General features: G+C 36.4%; 2 protein-coding genes and 1 long non-coding RNA gene across 6 annotated transcripts; 2 read left to right on the forward strand and 1 right to left on the reverse strand.

The window, feature by feature from the left end:
• Nucleotides 1–272: 272 nt before the first annotated feature.
• Nucleotides 273–5,902, forward strand: LOC139960916 (uncharacterized). 2 transcript variants are annotated; one of them, XR_011790665.1, is made up of 4 exons: nucleotides 273–514; nucleotides 1,617–4,069; nucleotides 4,550–4,622; nucleotides 4,763–4,898. XR_011790665.1 is itself a non-coding variant. In XM_071959613.1 (3 exons), the coding sequence occupies exons 1-3, from the start codon at nucleotides 412–414 to the stop codon at nucleotides 4,994–4,996; spliced, it is 2,790 nt and encodes a 929-aa protein (XP_071815714.1). In that variant the 5' UTR covers nucleotides 273–411; the 3' UTR covers nucleotides 4,997–5,902. The 2 variants fall into 2 exon arrangements, 1 of the variants encoding a protein (XP_071815714.1); XM_071959613.1 differs by lacking the exon at nucleotides 4,550–4,622 and having other exon boundaries at nucleotides 4,763–5,902.
• LOC139960946 (uncharacterized) lies at nucleotides 5,061–7,956 on the reverse strand. The gene is made up of 2 exons (XR_011790670.1): nucleotides 5,900–7,956; nucleotides 5,061–5,178 (listed from the first exon to the last, which is right to left on the reverse strand). It is a non-coding gene; the product is annotated as an uncharacterized lncRNA (long non-coding RNA).
• Nucleotides 7,957–7,992: 36 nt separating this feature from the next.
• On the forward strand, nucleotides 7,993–18,780 carry LOC139960914 (uncharacterized). 3 transcript variants are annotated; one of them, XM_071959611.1, is made up of 4 exons: nucleotides 7,993–8,526; nucleotides 9,086–9,754; nucleotides 11,232–13,687; nucleotides 15,780–18,780. In XM_071959611.1, the coding sequence occupies exons 2-4, from the start codon at nucleotides 9,649–9,651 to the stop codon at nucleotides 16,053–16,055; spliced, it is 2,838 nt and encodes a 945-aa protein (XP_071815712.1). In that variant the 5' UTR covers nucleotides 7,993–8,526; nucleotides 9,086–9,648; the 3' UTR covers nucleotides 16,056–18,780. The 3 variants fall into 3 exon arrangements, with proteins under 3 accessions (XP_071815712.1, XP_071815710.1, XP_071815711.1); XM_071959609.1 differs by having other exon boundaries at nucleotides 7,994–8,526; nucleotides 11,229–13,687; XM_071959610.1 differs by having other exon boundaries at nucleotides 7,994–8,412; nucleotides 11,229–13,687.

An 18,780-nucleotide genomic window follows, 5' to 3' on the forward strand; every position in this document is an offset into this window, starting at 1 on the left:
TATTTGAAGGTACAGAGTTGTGAATAATCACGACTATTGCAGAAGGAAGTAAGTCCTAGAGTATTCACTATACGAAGGCGACCTAGATATTGCATTTCCTTTTACTTAACAACTCTGTCTTAATCTCGCTACACTTATAGTCTTCTTTTCAAAAAGTAATAGTCATAGTTTACCTACTGCTTTATGTGCTGCTTTAGGTTTGTAACAATAATTTCTAAAGACATGGTGCCATGTTCAAAATCATGGAACTGTGAAACATATTACTTGAAGGTGCAGAGTAATGAACAATAGTTAATATTGCAGAAGGAGGTAAGTTCTTAAGTAACGTGTTCACTACGAAGGCGAGCTGGAATTGAATTTCCTGTTACAACCCTGTTTAACTGCAAGGAATCGGTGCTAGGAATCGGGAAAATGGCACAATCCTCAAAGTTTCATATTTGTATTGTTTTCCTTTTAACTACCAAAATTTTGGTAACTTTCGCAAATAATGACACACAAACGGATTTACCAACTGGTGAGTTACTGTTTCATGTTACTGTCAGATTTGGATATCTACGGTGGATAAGAGTGCATGCTTTCAATGATCTCACTTAGTAAAATTATTTTTCAGGATGTTTCCTAATTAATGTAAAATTGTCTTTGCCTTTTGATGTGTTACTTTCTAGCTAAACTGTTTCATCTACCATTTGCTACTGGCAATAATAATAAATTAGTAAATACTAACCAGCAAGAACTCTCTTGCATGGCAGTATTTTGGGTAAGTAGCATTGGTATTAGGCTATAGTTGTGATTAGGTAAATGATGTTAGCTTTCTGTAATTTAATGAATGCAAGTCGTCGTAGGTCGAATCTGGTACTGGTTGCTGTATTCTGGGCTTCAAAATTTAAAACACTTATGATGGGTCATTGTCACAAACACTCTTCACGAAATTTCTAGGAAAAATTGTTGATATCGTGAGACACATGGCATGGCTTTAGGTAAGGCTATGTCAGTTCAGTTCAAACTACACGATAAGCAATCTCAACTACGCCCTTGTAGAAAACAGAAATAAATAAAGTGACCATGAAAAATGTAATGCACGTGTTGCATAACGCAGGGATGTGCCCAGGATTTCCTGAGTGCTGGGTATACTGATCGCCGTCCTGGTGGGGGGTCTAAGGGGAGGGGTTACCCCTCCCCTTTGAATTTTTTTTTCGATTTTTGAAGGTGCTCAGTTGCCAAATGCTGGCACTTGTGTAGCTTTTCAAGCACATACGCAAGTACTATTTTCGCTAACAAATTCATTTTAATTTTTTTTTAGTGAAATATATGACGTACCTGATAAAAGTTTTTAAGTTTGTTTCAAAGAGATTTTACACTAAGGGACCGATTGAGAGCCGTAACTAATGTTTCTCGCCGGGCTTGCGTAACTGATGCATTATTAGTCTGTATGCTTTTGGCATAGGCTAGGCCCAATTTATGTTGAAAATGTTGTCAGGAATGTTGGTATTTTAGATGAAAATAGAGCTGGGCGTGATTCACGATTTTTAAGACAGTGATGGGCGGTAATTTTTAGTGCTGGGCGGGGCCGCCCAGCGTGGGCACATCATGATAACGGTATTGATTTTTCCTTGCAGTGATAGAACGTGTTTCCTATTGTTCACGTGACTATGAATGCGATAATTTCTGCGGTTCTTACTCCAAGGCGTCGTCTTCTTGCTCTTGTCACCCTGCTTGCGAACTGTTTCGAGATTGCTGTTACAATACGTTGGACTACACTGGACGCTGTACCAACAGTAACGACACAGACCACTTCATAGATGACGTTCTACCCAAGTTCAGAAATTTCTTTCAATGTACCACTGATGTCATATCAGATGAAAAATACTGGATGATATCTAAATGTCCAGAATCATGGACAGGGTTGAATGAATGTGACGTCACTGGTAACGACACAGATGTCTTCGTAGGGAGATTGGACGAAGGTTTGTCTAGCATTCCCGTATTATCACGAAACGGACTGACATACAGAAATATTTATTGTGCGTTATGTCATGGAGAAGATATATCTGGTCTTTCGCCCTGGACATTTAATGCTGAAGGTTGTGAAGACAATGACTTATTTGCGGCGGACAATTTAACCACAAAAGAATTAATCGTACTCTTGAGAGAGCAGTGTAAAACTGTAGCAATCTTACCAAGAAGGAATCACCCATACCATTCTTTGTCTGTTATTCCATGTCGTGAAATCTCCGGAGATTTTATTGATACTTGTGATGAAATTGTGACTAATGGGAACGTTCAAAACCACTGTTCAACCATTGCTGCTCCTCTTTATATTAGTGGAAGCATTTTCAGAAATACTTTTTGCGCTGAATGTTATTATTTACTGCACAGAAATATACAACTTGAATTTGTTACTAGCTGTGTAGCATTTCATAATAATACCGTCATTGTTAATGGAAAGCCACTGCCTATTGCTGCTCCTCCGACACTAGTATCGATATCTATAACCTTCAATTTTGGGAGCCAAAACGGTGGTTTATCTGTCAAAAGGGATGACAAATCAATCAAAACAACCTCCGTATCCTGTGCTGTTGGACATGTTTTTGATCCAATTGATTCTAAGTGCAAACTATTGTCCTGCTCTGAGGGATACACTCTAAGAAACTCGGTATGCGTACAACTGCCAGATATTACGACAAATTATTCTGAGAAATGCAGTCAATTTGCTATCAAGATAACTACTTCTTCGATTAATTATGTTAACAGTTCCTGTATGGAAATCATGGAATGTATTTTCAATTTTTTGCCAACGGAGGTGGTGTCATCATTACAAGCAATCATGGAACACAATAATTTTTCATGTAGTGTAAACGACGAAGAAGTTTTACTTGAATCTATGACATTTTCGTTGGAAATTATTGATAGTCTCTTTCAAAGGACTGAGAATCGCTATTCAACAAGTGCAGATACAAGCAAAAGCCTTGAAAAGATAGAGATTGTAGCTTACTGTACCTCCTTATCGGAAGATAACCTTGAACAATGTAACTCTGAATGGTTAAATGAAACGGAATGGAATCGTCCTGATAATGTCTCTGATGGAATATTTATCTTGAATAATTCATCTGTGGCGATTGACTTATCTCAAGTACGACTGCGACATTTATTTCAATTTTCGTCCGAACATGGTAACATTTCATCAGAGGAGATTTTAGTGCAATATTGCACGTTTAATTTCAGCGAAATGTCGAAGTGTCCTATGGTGACTCTTGACTCATCCCTCTTTTGGCCTTTGGAGAACGACTCGAGCACCTTGGTATATGCGCCAAACACATCCATTCAATTTACATCAGATATGTACACAAAACTGCAAAACGGAAAGATACAGGTATGCAACTTCTTGATATCAACAGGACTCGTACCATTTGCATTTTTGCCTCGATATTCGGATTTACAAGCTATCGTAAGTACTGCAGGCATAGTACTTTCGTTGCTCGCTCTGTTGGTAACATTGATAAGTTATTGCATGTTTCCTGCATTGAGAACTCGACTAGAAAATATTGCTATCATGATTCTCTGTGGATGTCTCATTGTTGCTCAGTTGCTGCTGCTCTTCGCAGGATTTGCCACTGTTCATCCCATTTTATGTTCTGTTGTGTCTGGTCTCGGACATTTCTTTTGGCTGTCAGTCTTCTCATCGAGCAATATTTTAGGATTGCTTCTGATTCGGACTTTTGGTCTCCGAAAAGAGAAAACATTACGAGGGAAACCACCGTCAAAATGCTCCATCTCCATTGTGATGTTAATATGCTTTGTTTGTCCGGCTCTCATAAGTGGGACGCTATTAGTTCTCTACTATCTGGATGAAAATGATCTTTACGGTATAATATATGGCTCTACATCAGGGTGCTGGATTGGAGGACCAATGATTAACTTGTACGCCTTTGGGATTCCGGTGGCAGTCAGTCTTCTCATCAATATAATATTCTTTATCCACATAACCATCTCGATTTTCATCCAAATGAAGAAAAGTCAACGACTCAGAAGGAAACAAAGTCGTGTTCGTGAATTATTGATTTATGTCAAGGTGAGGACGAAAAGGTTTTAATGTTACATTTCAAGCTTCAAACACCATTTTTGGTTTTCTTATAAGCAAAATGAATATGCTTGTGCTTCGTCTGCTTAATTAGACCACGAAGGACCATTTGTTTTGTCAAAAAATTTCTTTTGATTCTCTGTTAAAATCCATTTTTTCTATCGATTTGGTCCACTCCATTAACATGCCTGAGTGTGAGAGCACTTAAAGTGAGTGGACCTTTTGAATACATCCGGGTACACTTCCATCTAACTTAAAGATATATAGTTGCATACATTTGAATGTTCCTATAACCATGAAGATTGATACAGTTAACTTCAGAAATGTTTGCCCCAAAACATTTCGTTTGCCCTGCTAACGTAACGTATTATTAATGCCTAATATTTATATATGAGGATACTGTGACATCTTTATGGAATAATGTAACAGGCTATTCTCTCATATAGCCTATCTTTGACGTTCCTTTGACAGTTTATACTGTAATACCAGAAGTTAGTACGCAACTCGAATTTCAGCTTTACCTGCGTCCTTTTCTCTAAGTTTGGTAAGTTATCAGTAATGTTCCATAACAATTGAGTCTACTATATAACTAGTAACTAAAATTTCAAGAAGTTGGTGATTTTAAACTTACAGCTCCTTATAAGTCTATTTTTGTCATTTGATCTACTACCTTTCCTTTCGCAGATATTTGTCCTCCTGGGTTTAGTCTGGATCACTGGATTCCTTGCTGCATGGTTGAACCAACCATGGCTGTGGTATTTGTTTATTACATTAACTTCGTTACAAGGAGTTTTTATATTCCTTGCTTTCATCGTCAAGTCCCAGATTTGGAGGATGTGGAGAAAGCGACTGAGTAGCTTCAGTGGACCCAGCAAGACTTCATCGCAAACTAACTCGATATCTCTAAGAAATCGATAGCAAACGAGATCATTCGAAGGAAATGCCAGTCTTTCCTTGTAGCTCAAAAATTTCCCAGGCTATATTTTTCTCCGGTTGTAAATATGTTGAAGAAAACCTATTGTTTACAGTGGTGAGCTTGCCGAGGTAGCTCTTCCTGGGTCGCCAATCAAACTTTTCCATACCTAACATATTGTGGTGACCTGATTGGGTAAATAAGAAATCAGGTAGAGTGCGTTATATTCGAAGATTGTATGTATAGACAAATAAATAGGGAAGTTGCGAGAGGAAGCAAGAACATGCAAAATTCAGTTTTAATATCCTAAATTATACTGTGACCCCATGGAGTTGCTATTTCGAAGCGACAAGGAATTGCAAGTCATTTCACATGCATGTAACTTGATAGCACTGGTTATGCGGCTTCCGTTAAATATGTAGTTTTTGGAGACGTCTACCTTACGCTATTCTCATGATGCGCCCTCAATTAAAGAAAGCTTTAACGAGCACCCTGAATTTGTCAATATTACCAAATCAATGTGTAGATAGCACATTCACAAACGTATACACTGTTCTACTCTTCTTTATCATGATATGAAGTTTAATTATCTATACTTAAAGCTTCCATCAGTTCTAAATAAGATACATTCACGTAAATATCGATTGATGAAATGCAAAATGCATAATAAACATCATTATTTTTTCTTTGTGTTTTACAATTTTCGTCATTTGAAACAAAACTCAATGTAAATAAACTTCTTTTTAATGTAAAGGAAAAGTTTACAATACTCTATTTGTAATGCATAGCGTATTAACTTCATGTAACTTTGTTCCTCATAATCGTTTTTAGAGATCATCTATTAATTAACGGTCTTTTGCTACCGGCTAATGGGGTTTCAAATAAAATAAACTTTACAGATAATTTACCATGCAGTCTGCCACAACTCTCATGGGATTCACTCAGATTTGAACTACACCAGCGTATACGTCGTATATATGTACTCTATGCAACGTTTTGATTACATGATTTCGTATAAGCTAGTTCGTAGTTACAACATGGAGTAGTTTTGCACAATAGGTCAAAAGGTCAACCGGGAACAGTTCGAAACTTCCGTTCATAGACGGAGATCCTGCTCTAACAATGATAAATTAACACTAACGTGTTAGGGAACATATAATACTGTAAATTTATCACGGCCTGATACATCGAGAGTAATTATCAGCCTATACTTCACAAATTTTCATTCGGATCACTCAAAGTTGGAACGTTATTAAGGAAAAACTATCGACTGACGATATTAAACTGTGGAAAGACTAAGTCAGATCAGTTTTCGCGAAAATATGCATTAAAGTTAACTGTCACGGCATGTTGACAGACTGCGCTAGTACTTACAGGTTCTGTGGCAGAACAGTATTTGTACACATTACATACCACACGCAATGGACAGCATACATTTATTCGAAATTCACAGCTGTAAGAAGTGAACAGGTTACCTGGACAGTCTGCTCATGTAAAAAGATGTTTTCTTTTCAAAAATCTACATGGAAATGTTTTTATTTCCAAATAGAAACAGTTTAGGTGTAATAGATACCGTCGTTGACTTAGGTGTTGAAAATATTGTGCGGTAGAATAACATTAGAGTGAATGGTTAAAGATTGACAGCTAATGCCACAGACAGCAACAACGCATGCGCAGATGCTAGCTCCGAACTAGTTTATTATTGTTGCGAGGGCTTCCTGATTTCTGTCCGCGTCACACATGAACAGATTATTGTTCGCATAAACGAATCCGCAAGAACAAAACCGAGAAAAAAATTGCGTGCAAAAGTCGATTGTGTAAAATATAATGAAACCAAAACAAACTGTATATTATGGCAATGGTTGGAAAATGCTCCTATTCTACCTTCTAACTTCAAACAGTATAATTGTTTCAAAGTAATCCCGCAACTTATGGTATAGGTTTTGTTTGATTTATGTTGCTCACATCCTGTTTTTATTTTAACATCAAGTTCACATAGTCTATATTTACTTCTATTTACGATTGTGTAGAATAGAATAATAACCAAAACAAACGGTATATTATGGTAACGGTTCTAAAAATGCTCCTTCTCTACTTTCAAACTTCAAACAGTACAACTGTTTCAAAGTAATCCCGCAACTTATGGTATAGCCTGGTTTTGTTTTATTTATCAAGTTGCTCACATCCTGTTTTTATTTGAACATCAGGTTCACATAGGCTATATATACTTTTATTTACGATTGTGTAGAATACAATAATAACCAAAACAAACTACTGTATATTATGGTAATGGTTCTGAAAATGCTCCTTAATTTCTTTTTACTTCAAACAGTATAATTGTTTCAAAGTAATCCTGCAACTTATGGTATAGGGTTTGTTTGATTTATCTTGCTCACATCCTGTTTTTATTTGAACAACACGTTCACATGTATATATACTTTCTATAAAAAATGACATGCCAGATCCTTTGTTAAGTTTTTTTAGTCTCAATGATCGACTGATTCACATCCCTGTTCACCATGGGAGTTAGTTTAATAAAGAAGCTTCCACCGAGGTAAAACTTTCATTTCTGATGACGCAAGCATCATGTTGACAACATTATTCATTTGCCAAATAAAAACAAGAGAAAACAATATATGCTATCATTAATAAATGTGATGATCGTTTGTTTTTCAGTATATGGGTACAATGGACATAAAAGCTTGCATGGTCATAATAATAAATTATTACATCGAACTTGTAGACGACAAAATTAAATCTGTGCCGGAAACAAAGTGCACGCCTTAAACTCATGTTCAAAAACTATCCCATATTCCATTCATAACTATTTGTTTTCAAAATAATGCAACCCATTATGACCACATAAGCCTATATGTTACCGCGTGCATATACATAGATCGAGTGACGTATTGCTAGAGCTATCTATCGCAAACTAATTTGTCTACAACGGACGATGCTTTCAATACGGTGAGTCACTAAACCATCGTGTTTGTAAACTCAATCGAACATATACGCAATCTAAACGTGCTACATTGTGATTTAATACTATCAGCTAATAGGCTATACATTGACTCTTCTAACCAAATGTAAACACTTCGAATAACTGCAGACACAACCTTCTTTTATACCTATAATCATTCGAAGGAGCTCTTGACGGAAATTGCTTTTGTCCCTATAGGCATTTGTGTGAAAATGACTAACTTTGTGTCCTTCGCGACTGGGTAGCGTAAAGACTATCAAGTACCAAGATCACTCCATTGTTGTTAAATTAGTCACTCACAGAGTTCACCAGAGCATAGATATAAAAAAGTTTCAACTTGGAAAGTTCTACTCAATAGGACTATAAGACATAATCTTGAATATTGAGTATACGTAGCTGTATTGAAGGACATATTCCAGTGATTCCACTTGAAAACTGATGGTTTGTATAAACTATTGGGATTTGTCATGTATAACGTACTCTGTAGAGATTCAGATCATGTTACAAGTAGGAGACCTACCCATGATCCACTTTGTACCAGGCTGAAAGTTACAAGTAAGCAAATACGAAAAATGTCTTCTGAAATGCCATTGGAGTTTACGCTTCCACACCGAAAGTAACAGTGTGATATACCCGGGGAATCCCCCCGTTTAAGTGACAAATGTTCTGTCACCGTTCGCGTATGGAAATACGGCCCTTTATTTGAAACTAGGCATACGGAGCCTAACTTTTGACGTATTTATTGGTTATTTTATTTTGTAATTTTTTATATTACGTTTATATCACCGGGTCGCGTTTTCATTCCCTTCATGTTTCTGTCATTCTTCAATCCCGACCCTCTAAATGATGTCCATTTCGAGATTGTTTTCATACCCGGGACTCTAACCCGTCCTTATGCCCACCCCCCCCCACCCCCCCCCCTTCCCATTCCCCCTCGTCAGCCGTGCATCATTCGGGTTACACAATTAGTGTTATGTTATGGATTTTATGTTATCGAGTAATGATGATGGTCGCCGTGCTTCATGGTTATATTTGTCATCAAGTACGACTTTATTTCATTCGAAAGTGATACAACTTGTTTATTGTTTCTTTCTCCCTTCTCTCTTTATTATAGTTTACGGAAGTTAGTTACGTAAGACGATTAACCATTCGTTTCCTTCCTATATGACTTCACTTATTTTGATTGTTCATGCCTTGCATGTCCATATAAAGTTAGTTCAACTTTTTTTTGTGAATCAGTGTACATGTGTTTGTGTGACTTCACACCTAAATACTTCTAGACAGGGTGAAACCACCAGAGTTTACGAAGCTTGTGTATATATACATAGGCCTATACTGCTCTGCGCAAGAGCTATTGGAAGTGTGCGTCATATATTGGTATTTAAACGCCGTTGGACTTTGCTCTCAACATCATTTAACGTGTGGACTTTGCTCTCAACATCATTTAACGTGAAGTTTTCTTACAGTTGTGATTGATTTCTACGGTATGTGTTAAAAAAGCACACTCATCGGCTATTAACGTGTGGAGTACGGCTTTTATCCAATACAAATCTACCTTACCATGGTCTGTCAACACTGGACTCTCGATGCTATTTTTAAAAAGGTTTTCTTCGAATTGAATTGATGAAAAGATCTCCACAGTACAAACACGCCATTGAATGACTCCATACAGTTTTAATGATGGCACAATTCAAAGATAAATTCCTTTGGATAATGAAGACGGTTACGATCTTATGTGTACTACAGGTGACAGCGATGGTTCATGCCGGTGACAATGAAACTTGTAAGCATAGTCAAATTACTGATTTTTCTGTAAAACATATGTAGGCCTATGAGCTAAACTGAATGCCGGTTGCTGCGGTATTTCTTTTCCATTTCGTATACGTGTATACACTTATAGGTATTCTATAATTGCTCCCACTTAAACATATGACAGGTTGCAAGATCTATGCAACATAATTTCATTAGAATAAAAAATAACAAAGTATTAAACGTAGGCTATGATATGTAGGCATCAGTAAATTGTACATTGCATTGCCACACGTCTTGTTTTTATGTGACTGAGGCATTCTGCATGAACTCTGCATGACAACCTCTAATCTTCAAATAGTATAGGCCTATGGCCGGCTATATATTACATGTGTTGGGCAACTTATACGACGTGGGCTTATTGCCTAGGTATTACTTGAAACAGACCGCCATAATTGCAATAAGAACTATATGATCATTTTTATTTTCATAACTGAATATGAGCGAACGGAGTAACTATAGAATACAGGGTCACTGCAAAAGACCTATTCATACAGCATCCCAATGCTTGGACGTACAGTCGATGTTGCCAACATATTCTAAGTAACCAATATTTATAAGAACGCGGAGTCCTCGGATACTGTAATAAAATTCACGATTTAAAGTTGATAAGGCACAATTGCAGAAAACCCGGCAACTATCAGCTTCACATCGTAGCCTGGTATGTTGTTGTATTGAAAGAATTTAAGGATTGGTAGGGACATGACTCATTTTCTTAAGATGGGGAGGGGGGGGGGGGGCGTTGCGTGCCATATGGTTTGTGAACATGAGCACAAAGCGGCAGAAGAGGGTTAAATATTTGGCCCATATGGGACACTTCGGGGAACATTGGGACTTTGAGGAGTAAATCACCAAGTTACCTCACAACTTTCCGACGAAATTAATTCGTTGTGCATTCCGTACCACAGATTCCAGTATATTAATTTTTTTTCAACAATAGGATATTTTCTTGATTTTCTGTTCTCATTTTACTGATTGGCTAATTACTTTAAGTATTTTCCCAAAGACAAGGCACTTTCTTCAACAACAAAAGAGCATTTTTTTCTTTATACACAGAGCAAAGGGGTACTTTTGTTAACAAAAAGGAGCTCTACTAATTTTGCGTTGGTCTTCATAATCTCTTACCAATTTTGGTTTTATTTAAACTTTCCACGTTAACTCTTCAAAGTCATACGTGAACTGAATTTATATCGATTTGAACTTACCTTCCTCATCTAAATACGTAACAACAGATAGAATTCAAGGATGATAAAAATGGACATTAAAAAAAGTTGTAAGTATTTAAGACATAAAGGTTACATTGTCGCTAGAAGGTTTCATTTCATGGTCGTTGATCATTATCTTTACTACACAGGCTTTACATATTTTCATGTTGTGACCTCCCGTTTCACGACGAATTTTCGTCTCTAAACATTTAAGCAATCCCTACATCCTATCTTTTTTTTCAGCAGTAGAAGGGCGGTATTGCAGAAACGACTTCGAGTGTAGGTCAGAATGTGATTCTTACTTGGAGGCCTCAGACCGCTGTTCATGTCATCCCGCGTGTTCGATATTTCGAGATTGTTGTTACAACTTCGATGAACATAGTAAGAACTGTTATCTCGAGAATGATGCTGACCACTTTGTATCTGAAGTCATGCAGCCCTATGTAGAGCAATACCAGTGTGTAAGAGATGTAATTACAAAGAAAAGATACTGGATGGTCTCAAAATGTCCCGAATCTTGGGCGGGACCAAATCGATGTGACGTCACTGATGAAGATACAGAAATAGTGGTTGGGAGATTGGAAGACAATCTGTCTAGTATTCCAATGGTATCTCCTGATGGGATTACTTTCAGAAATATATATTGCGCAATTTGTCACAACCAAGAACAGTCCAATCTTACTGCTTGGTCGTTTACAGCTAAGAAATGTGACAGTAACACTTTCAAATCGAAAACAGCTCTAACAACGACGGAAAAGGTTCTCTTTCTCAAGGAAAAGTGTGAAGTTGTCTCTTTTCTTCCTCCAACAAACCATCCTCATTACCAAGTATCTATAATTCCATGTCATGCGGTTAATGATGACGTCATCGAAAGTTGCAATGAATATGTAACGGATGATGATGTCATCAACAACTGTTCAATGATTTCAGCGCCGATTGCAACATCAGATGGGAATTCCTACAAAAATAAAGAATGTCTGAATTGTTTCTATTATTCCCAAAATGTGAATATAAACCTTCGCGAGATTTGCAAGACCAGCAGAATTCCAACTCCGAGTATACCTTGTCCAATTGACAAAAATACTGGACTTCCAGACTGCCCGTCTGTAGCAAGTCCAAATCTAGTGCCAATATCAATAACATTTAATTTCGGAGGACAAAATGGCGGAATATCGATAATATCAGGAGATGATGAAATCGAAACCACATACGTGGAATGTGACGTTGGAGAGGTATTTGACCCTATTGCATCCGAGTGTATACTTATGTCATGTCCGAATGGTTATGTATTGATTGACAGGAATTGTGTAGAAACTCAATCGATTGTTTTCAAGAACGATACTAGCCCGTGTGACCATTTTTCAATCAACATTACATTGGAATCACAACTAATTAACCCTTGCCAAGAATACTTCAAGAATGTTACTGATTGTCTCCCAGAGAGCTTAATATCACCTACTGACTTATTTGAGAATTCCTGTTATTCTTTGAAGGAAACCACAATTTATGAATATAAAACCAGCCTTGCATCCACTGAAGTATTTCGAAAAATAATCTCTCCCTTTTCCGTGACTGGTGATCAGTCATTTGGGCAATCATTTTGTCGTGACGTAATCGTTCTCCGTGTCACTGCGCAATGCGCATTTAATTCTTCGATCTCAACGTTAGAATGCGACCCTACTTGGATGAATTCTTCACTGTGGTCTCTCAACGAAAGTTCGACAAATGTGTTTTTCGAGGAAACAGCAGAGTTTGTCACTTTAAACGAACTGAAATTTCGTCATAATGTGGAATTCGCAGTTGACCCAAATGAAAGTACCAGAGAGGAAATAGAGGTACAAAGATGTCAACTTGTACAAGATCAGAAAACTACCTGTCCGTTTATAATGATGGAAGCTTCCGACTTTAAAGCCGAGAGCAATGAATCTGATGTCTTAGTTTATATCTACAACACCAGTGTACGTTTCACACCCGAAATGTACATTCAGTACAACAATGGAAGTATACATGTTTGTAATTTCTTGAAAGAAACTGGTGAGCAGACGTTCATTTTTTTGCCAACTTACTCGAGTCTACAAACTATCCTCAGCACGATTGGAATTTCGCTCTCCATACTCGCCCTAGGTTTCAGTTTCTTATCGTATTGTCTTTTTCCAACTTTGAGAACCAGAATCGCAAATATTGTCATTATGACACTTTGTGGATTCCTCCTCTTGGCCCAGTTATTTTTGCTATTGGCTGGTCCAGCTGCTACGTCACCAGTTCTCTGTTCCATTGTCTCTGGACTGGGCCATTTCTTTTGGTTGACAGCCTTTTCGTCCAGTACTGTCCTCGGCTTTACTTTGGTGCAAACTTTCAGCCTTCGAAACCAAACAACACGCGGCAAAAACCCGTCCAGAAAGAAAATACTCATATACCTTTCGTTATGTCTCATTGGTCCTTTTACAATCTGTCTGATTTTACTGATATTACTTTTAACCAATGGTGACAAACACGGAATAACGTACGGTAGCATTGGTGGATGTTGGATAGGTGGACCGACCGTCAACTTGATAGCGTTTGGCTGTCCCGTGGCAATCTGCCTTCTCATGAATTTAGTGTTCTTTATCCACGTGACTTCATCCATATGCATACAAACTCGACAAAGTCAGCGTGTCAGGAAGATTAAGGGGCAATGGCGAGATCTTCTAATTTATATCAAGGTAAGAAACAAACAGAAATAAATCAATTAATACGCAGTAACAAAAGGAGAAAATAAGCAATGATATACACCCAAGCACATCTCCGCAGAATTCAAGTGGCGTAGGACCTAATGGAATCGCTCCATTTTATTAGAAAAGTCATTTTAATTTTTAGAAAAAGGTGGAATTTGTAGACAAATTAGTTACTTTTTTTGACGTAAATTTCTTAGCTTTCAAATAAGAATATGTAAAAATGTCGTTATTTCGAGCTTGTGTGTTTAAACAAAATAGTCGAAATTTGTCAATATCTTTCGATTCAAAACTGCATAACATTCGATTTATCCTTCAAATTTTCAATGTTTTTAATAAAATAATTGGTAAAATTTAGTTAAAAATTTGAGACGTCGGTAAACAGTAGAAATTTGAATATAAATGTCTTTTGAGGAATAATTTTGCACTTGTTTTAGCTATAACGTTAGTTGAAATTTCGATATAGATAGGCCTATACGAAATTTATCGAAAACAGCGTGATTTTCATGATATAGTCGAAATATTAAAAAAAAGTTAGGAATTTTGCAGATAACATGGACTTGGCCACCGATGCCTCTCGAAAATCCTTCGGCTTTCCCATCCCCCCCCCCCCTCCCACCTTCTAACTCTTGATGATGAGGAAATATCCGTTTCACGGAAATGGATTATATTCGCACTTGAACCTTGTCCAATTTCGACTTAATCGTTAAAATGGAAAGATGGCATAGAATACATAACCTTATCAAGAATAAAGTTGACTGTGTCATAAAAAAACCTTCCAATAGCAACAGATTGAAAGAAAGCAGTGAAATTGAAATACAAGGTAAAATATTAAACGACCTTGTATTAATCAACTTTCTGTTTTGCAACAACAAAAGCTACAAGAGGAGACACTTGTCAACCCATGAAGTGGGTAAATCTCATTCAACATGTAATGTAATCTATTGGTGATTGACCTTTGACATTACCTCATCTCCATTCCATTATATCTTGTAATGAAGAACAGACTTCGTAACAATTGATCTCTCATTCCATTTGATGATGACTCATTTAATAACCAGAGCAAATGTATGTACTAGCTCAAGTAAATATATCACCCAGACCGAACACATGTACGGCTTTTAAATGCTTCAGGGGTATGGCAATCCATGTGTGACAAACACTGCATCATAATATATCTGCGTATTTATTTGAATATAAACGCGTATTAATGCGGATATATATACTCGTATATATTATTAACCAATCATAAGGCTTAAATTTATCCGCGCATTTATTCAACTATAAACACGAATGAATTCGAAAACAGATGAGGATTAATTCGAATACATATGAAGATTAATTCGAGTATATACACGTATATGCTGTGTCTAGATCTGTACGTTTGGCCTGAGTGTACGTCAATAGAGACTAAATTTGTAATTTCTCATTTATTGCACTAGCGAAGGCTTAAATATGGTTGAAAGCTATATGACATGCCAGTTATTGTCTGATTTAATACGCGTACATATTCGAATTAATACTCGTATATATTCGTATTAATACTAGGATGTAGTATGCTGCAGTGTTTGTCCCATATGGTTTGCCAAGCAAAGGGTATTATAATATACATGTATAATCACGTGTATTATAACACAGTAACATGTGGTACGAACTCACTCGTTGCTTTATAAAGCTCGACACTGTGTAAGGAGCATTAACTTATTATGTATCTGTACAAGTAAGGTCTATATATGTATATATATATATTTAATATATATATATATATTATTAGAGAAAACCAGAGAAATAAGATATGACTCATAATTGACAAATAAGGAGTAAGTTTTAGAAATATATTGGAATTTTCGGTCCCCTGGGACCTTCGTCAGCAATACTTGGCAGTCGAATGAGAAGTACAAAATGTGACACAATGAAATTGTTATATAATATTATATATATATATATATATACACACACACACACACAATACATACACACACATACACAAAGGATCATTTACTTATTATGTATCTGTACAAGTAAGTTAATTCGTCAAAAGTCTTGCCATATTTACTCGTTTTTATGTTTTTTCTCTTTACAGGTGTTTGTTGTTCTTGGTCTCACCTGGACTATTGGATTCGTCGCTTCCGCTCTGAACTTGCCGTTCCTTTGGTATCTATTTATAATTATGACATCATTACAAGGCGTCTTCATTTTCTTAGCGTTCACGTTCAACTCGCAAGTTTGGGACCTTTGGGCCAAATTGTTCGGATTGACGACAAGCGATTACACCGGTGTATCGACGGAAAGTAACTCAACAATGCGAAATAAGTACCAACCACATAATTCACGAACTACGGAAACATCAACATTCTGATATGTGTGCATCTAGTATATTTCAAATGTATTAATATTTCGTGTTTAAATGTGTGAATAGGCTGATGCCGGGATGCAATCTTGTTTACTATGTTGTTTACTATGTTGATTGAATACTGACATACGTTACATCGATAAAATTGGCATGAAACTGAAATGTACTCGGGGTTCTCAAATAATTTGTCCCAGGCCCGGAAAGAGAGATATTGGTAATTGGATCAAGGGCCAAAGAGAACCAACATCTCACTACAAACAGTTCGAGCTATCTGCTGCGGGTATAGGCTGGCTGGATGCTAAAACCTAAGTCCTTAAGAATCCACATATCCGATTAGTGCGAGATTAATTGTGAGCCGTCTGAAATCCGGCCCTCGTCTTCGATAGAGATCCTCTAACTCTATGAAATGCTATCATTGTTATTCCTGTTTTATATTAGAAGGGAAAAAAGGGCACCAAATTTAGCGCTTTTTCTTTTGTCTGTACGACGGTGTCGATTTTGTAAAATAATTTAATTATATAGGTAAATATATATTGTTTTTTAAATTTGTGTCATTGTAATTATGTATAGCACGCTACTTCGCATCGAGGTTTAAAGCAATGTGCTCCACTGTACAGATATTAATAAATGTCTAAGTAGGAAGCGACATGTCAATGTGTAAAATAGAGAGGATATTTGAGGTTTCATGGGGCCTATTTAGTTGTTTTTATTTTGTTTTTCTTTGGCTGCAAATCTTCGAAAGATACTTATGGAAGATGAAAGGATGTCATATTGTGGTAATTGTTTTCCCTCCATCATTCTAACAGCTCGGTATAAGATTCCAACATGGATATACTGTCACTTTAAAATGTGTATTTAATGTGATAACTACATACCTGTATGCATGTGAACCTCAGTTTCCTCGTAAATGGAGTTCCGTTTTAACAGTTTTATTTTTAACTATTCAAATTTTATATATTAATGTGAATTGAGGCTCAAATGAGGCTCAAAATATCAAGTTTCAAAAGAGGCCGTGAAAAATATCTTTAGCTGCAACTATACGCATGAGCAGTCCATACAAAAAAATGTTATGGCGTTTTTATACATTCCTTTAGTTCAGAGACATACAGATTTACACATTGATTCAAAAGTGAAGAATTTATTTAGAAATGGATAATATCGAAACATCCTTTAGTTTTACAAATTTTCAGTAACCGTAGGGGATGTAAAGTTCGTTATTCATCGCCCCTTTTTTATGTTGGCCGAAGAATGAAATAATAAAATAAAAATTTCGTGGATTTTTCCTTCAGTTGCAATAAATGATGAAATATTTTGCATCCAGAAGAAGTTAAAAAAATGGCTGACGGCTACCATATCATTCCATGACCATAATTTGACGTGATTGATATAAATGTCAATAATACTTCTTGGTTAAACAAAAATCTATGGACTTGTTTCAAAAATCCGTTGCAAAAGATGTTTACTTGTCTCCTCAGATTTGCGGGGAAAATAAAAAGGGGAATCAGTCTACTTTTGTTCGGGTATCTGACAAAACGATAAAGAAAATGGAAGCGGTAAACGGTCCAAATTTGATAATCCAATACGAAAATGAATGACTTGTTATGCCATGATAATATGACATTGGTTCAGCAACAACCTTGTTGCCATACATATACAGCATGTGACTACAAGTAATAAGGAAATGACCTCGTAGTTTGTAATCAGTCGCTTTCAGTTTATCTCGTAAAAACATTGAAATGATTTTATCTCAGTAAAGAGGAAATTTGAGTTGAATTATAGTCTCCGGGTGGATGTTTATTCGAGACCTCGTTTTATATAAAGAAAACTACTTCTCACTTCCGTGCACCCTTCCAGTTTTCAAGTTATGACGTCATTATGAAGCTAATCTATGCATATTTCAGCAATCAAACAATGTCACAAGGATATACACAGAAAACAAGAAATAATTACAAACGGTGGTCAATGGTCATATGCAATGACCCCGTCCGAAACATATCATTCGCAGTCAGTAAAATTGCTAACAAAATTTGGAAATTTCATTGAGTTTCTAAACTATAATGATATATCGTTAGACAAGGGATGTAGGAAAAAACAAGATGATCCGTTACGCTAAAAGATAGGGAAGCACATACAAATTAAGAAATTGTATTATGTTTTTCAAGGTTTACATGAGAGAAAAGTTTCAATTTATATATCTATATATTTGAACTGTAGTGTTTTTTTATTATAGAAACGTATAATGTTGTCATAGATGAATCAATTGTTGTCATATATACTGGGCAAACAGCTGACTGTGAACAGCGCTCAAGTTTGATGTCACCAAGTGATTCAAGTCTGCTTAGTTTGGTGTAGTTAATTAAGTCCAGTTTTCTGTAAGTAAATCAATTTATATTTACATATGTGACAGTAGACCAATGATAGATTATCTAATAGGCTATATGATAACACAGTGTATAGAGGAGTATGGTCTGGTGCCTACAGAGCATCATGTATTAATGATAGTGCCATTTGCATGTGTTCGTTTGTTTATCTGTTGAAGGCCATATCCGTGTCAAGAGATAACAAATTGTACCGTGTTGATGATATGGAGTTTCATACTTAAGTACATAACTACATGCATGATAAGCCTCTCAGGAAACTCAAAATGACGTGGATTGGTTTTACGTCGTACGAACAATGATTGTTAGGATATATTGTTTAACCTTTTACCTAATTACACAGGAATAAAGGC

This window comes from Apostichopus japonicus, chromosome 20 (assembly GCF_037975245.1).
Source record: "Apostichopus japonicus isolate 1M-3 chromosome 20, ASM3797524v1, whole genome shotgun sequence".
NCBI lineage: Eukaryota > Metazoa > Echinodermata > Holothuroidea > Aspidochirotida > Stichopodidae > Apostichopus > Apostichopus japonicus.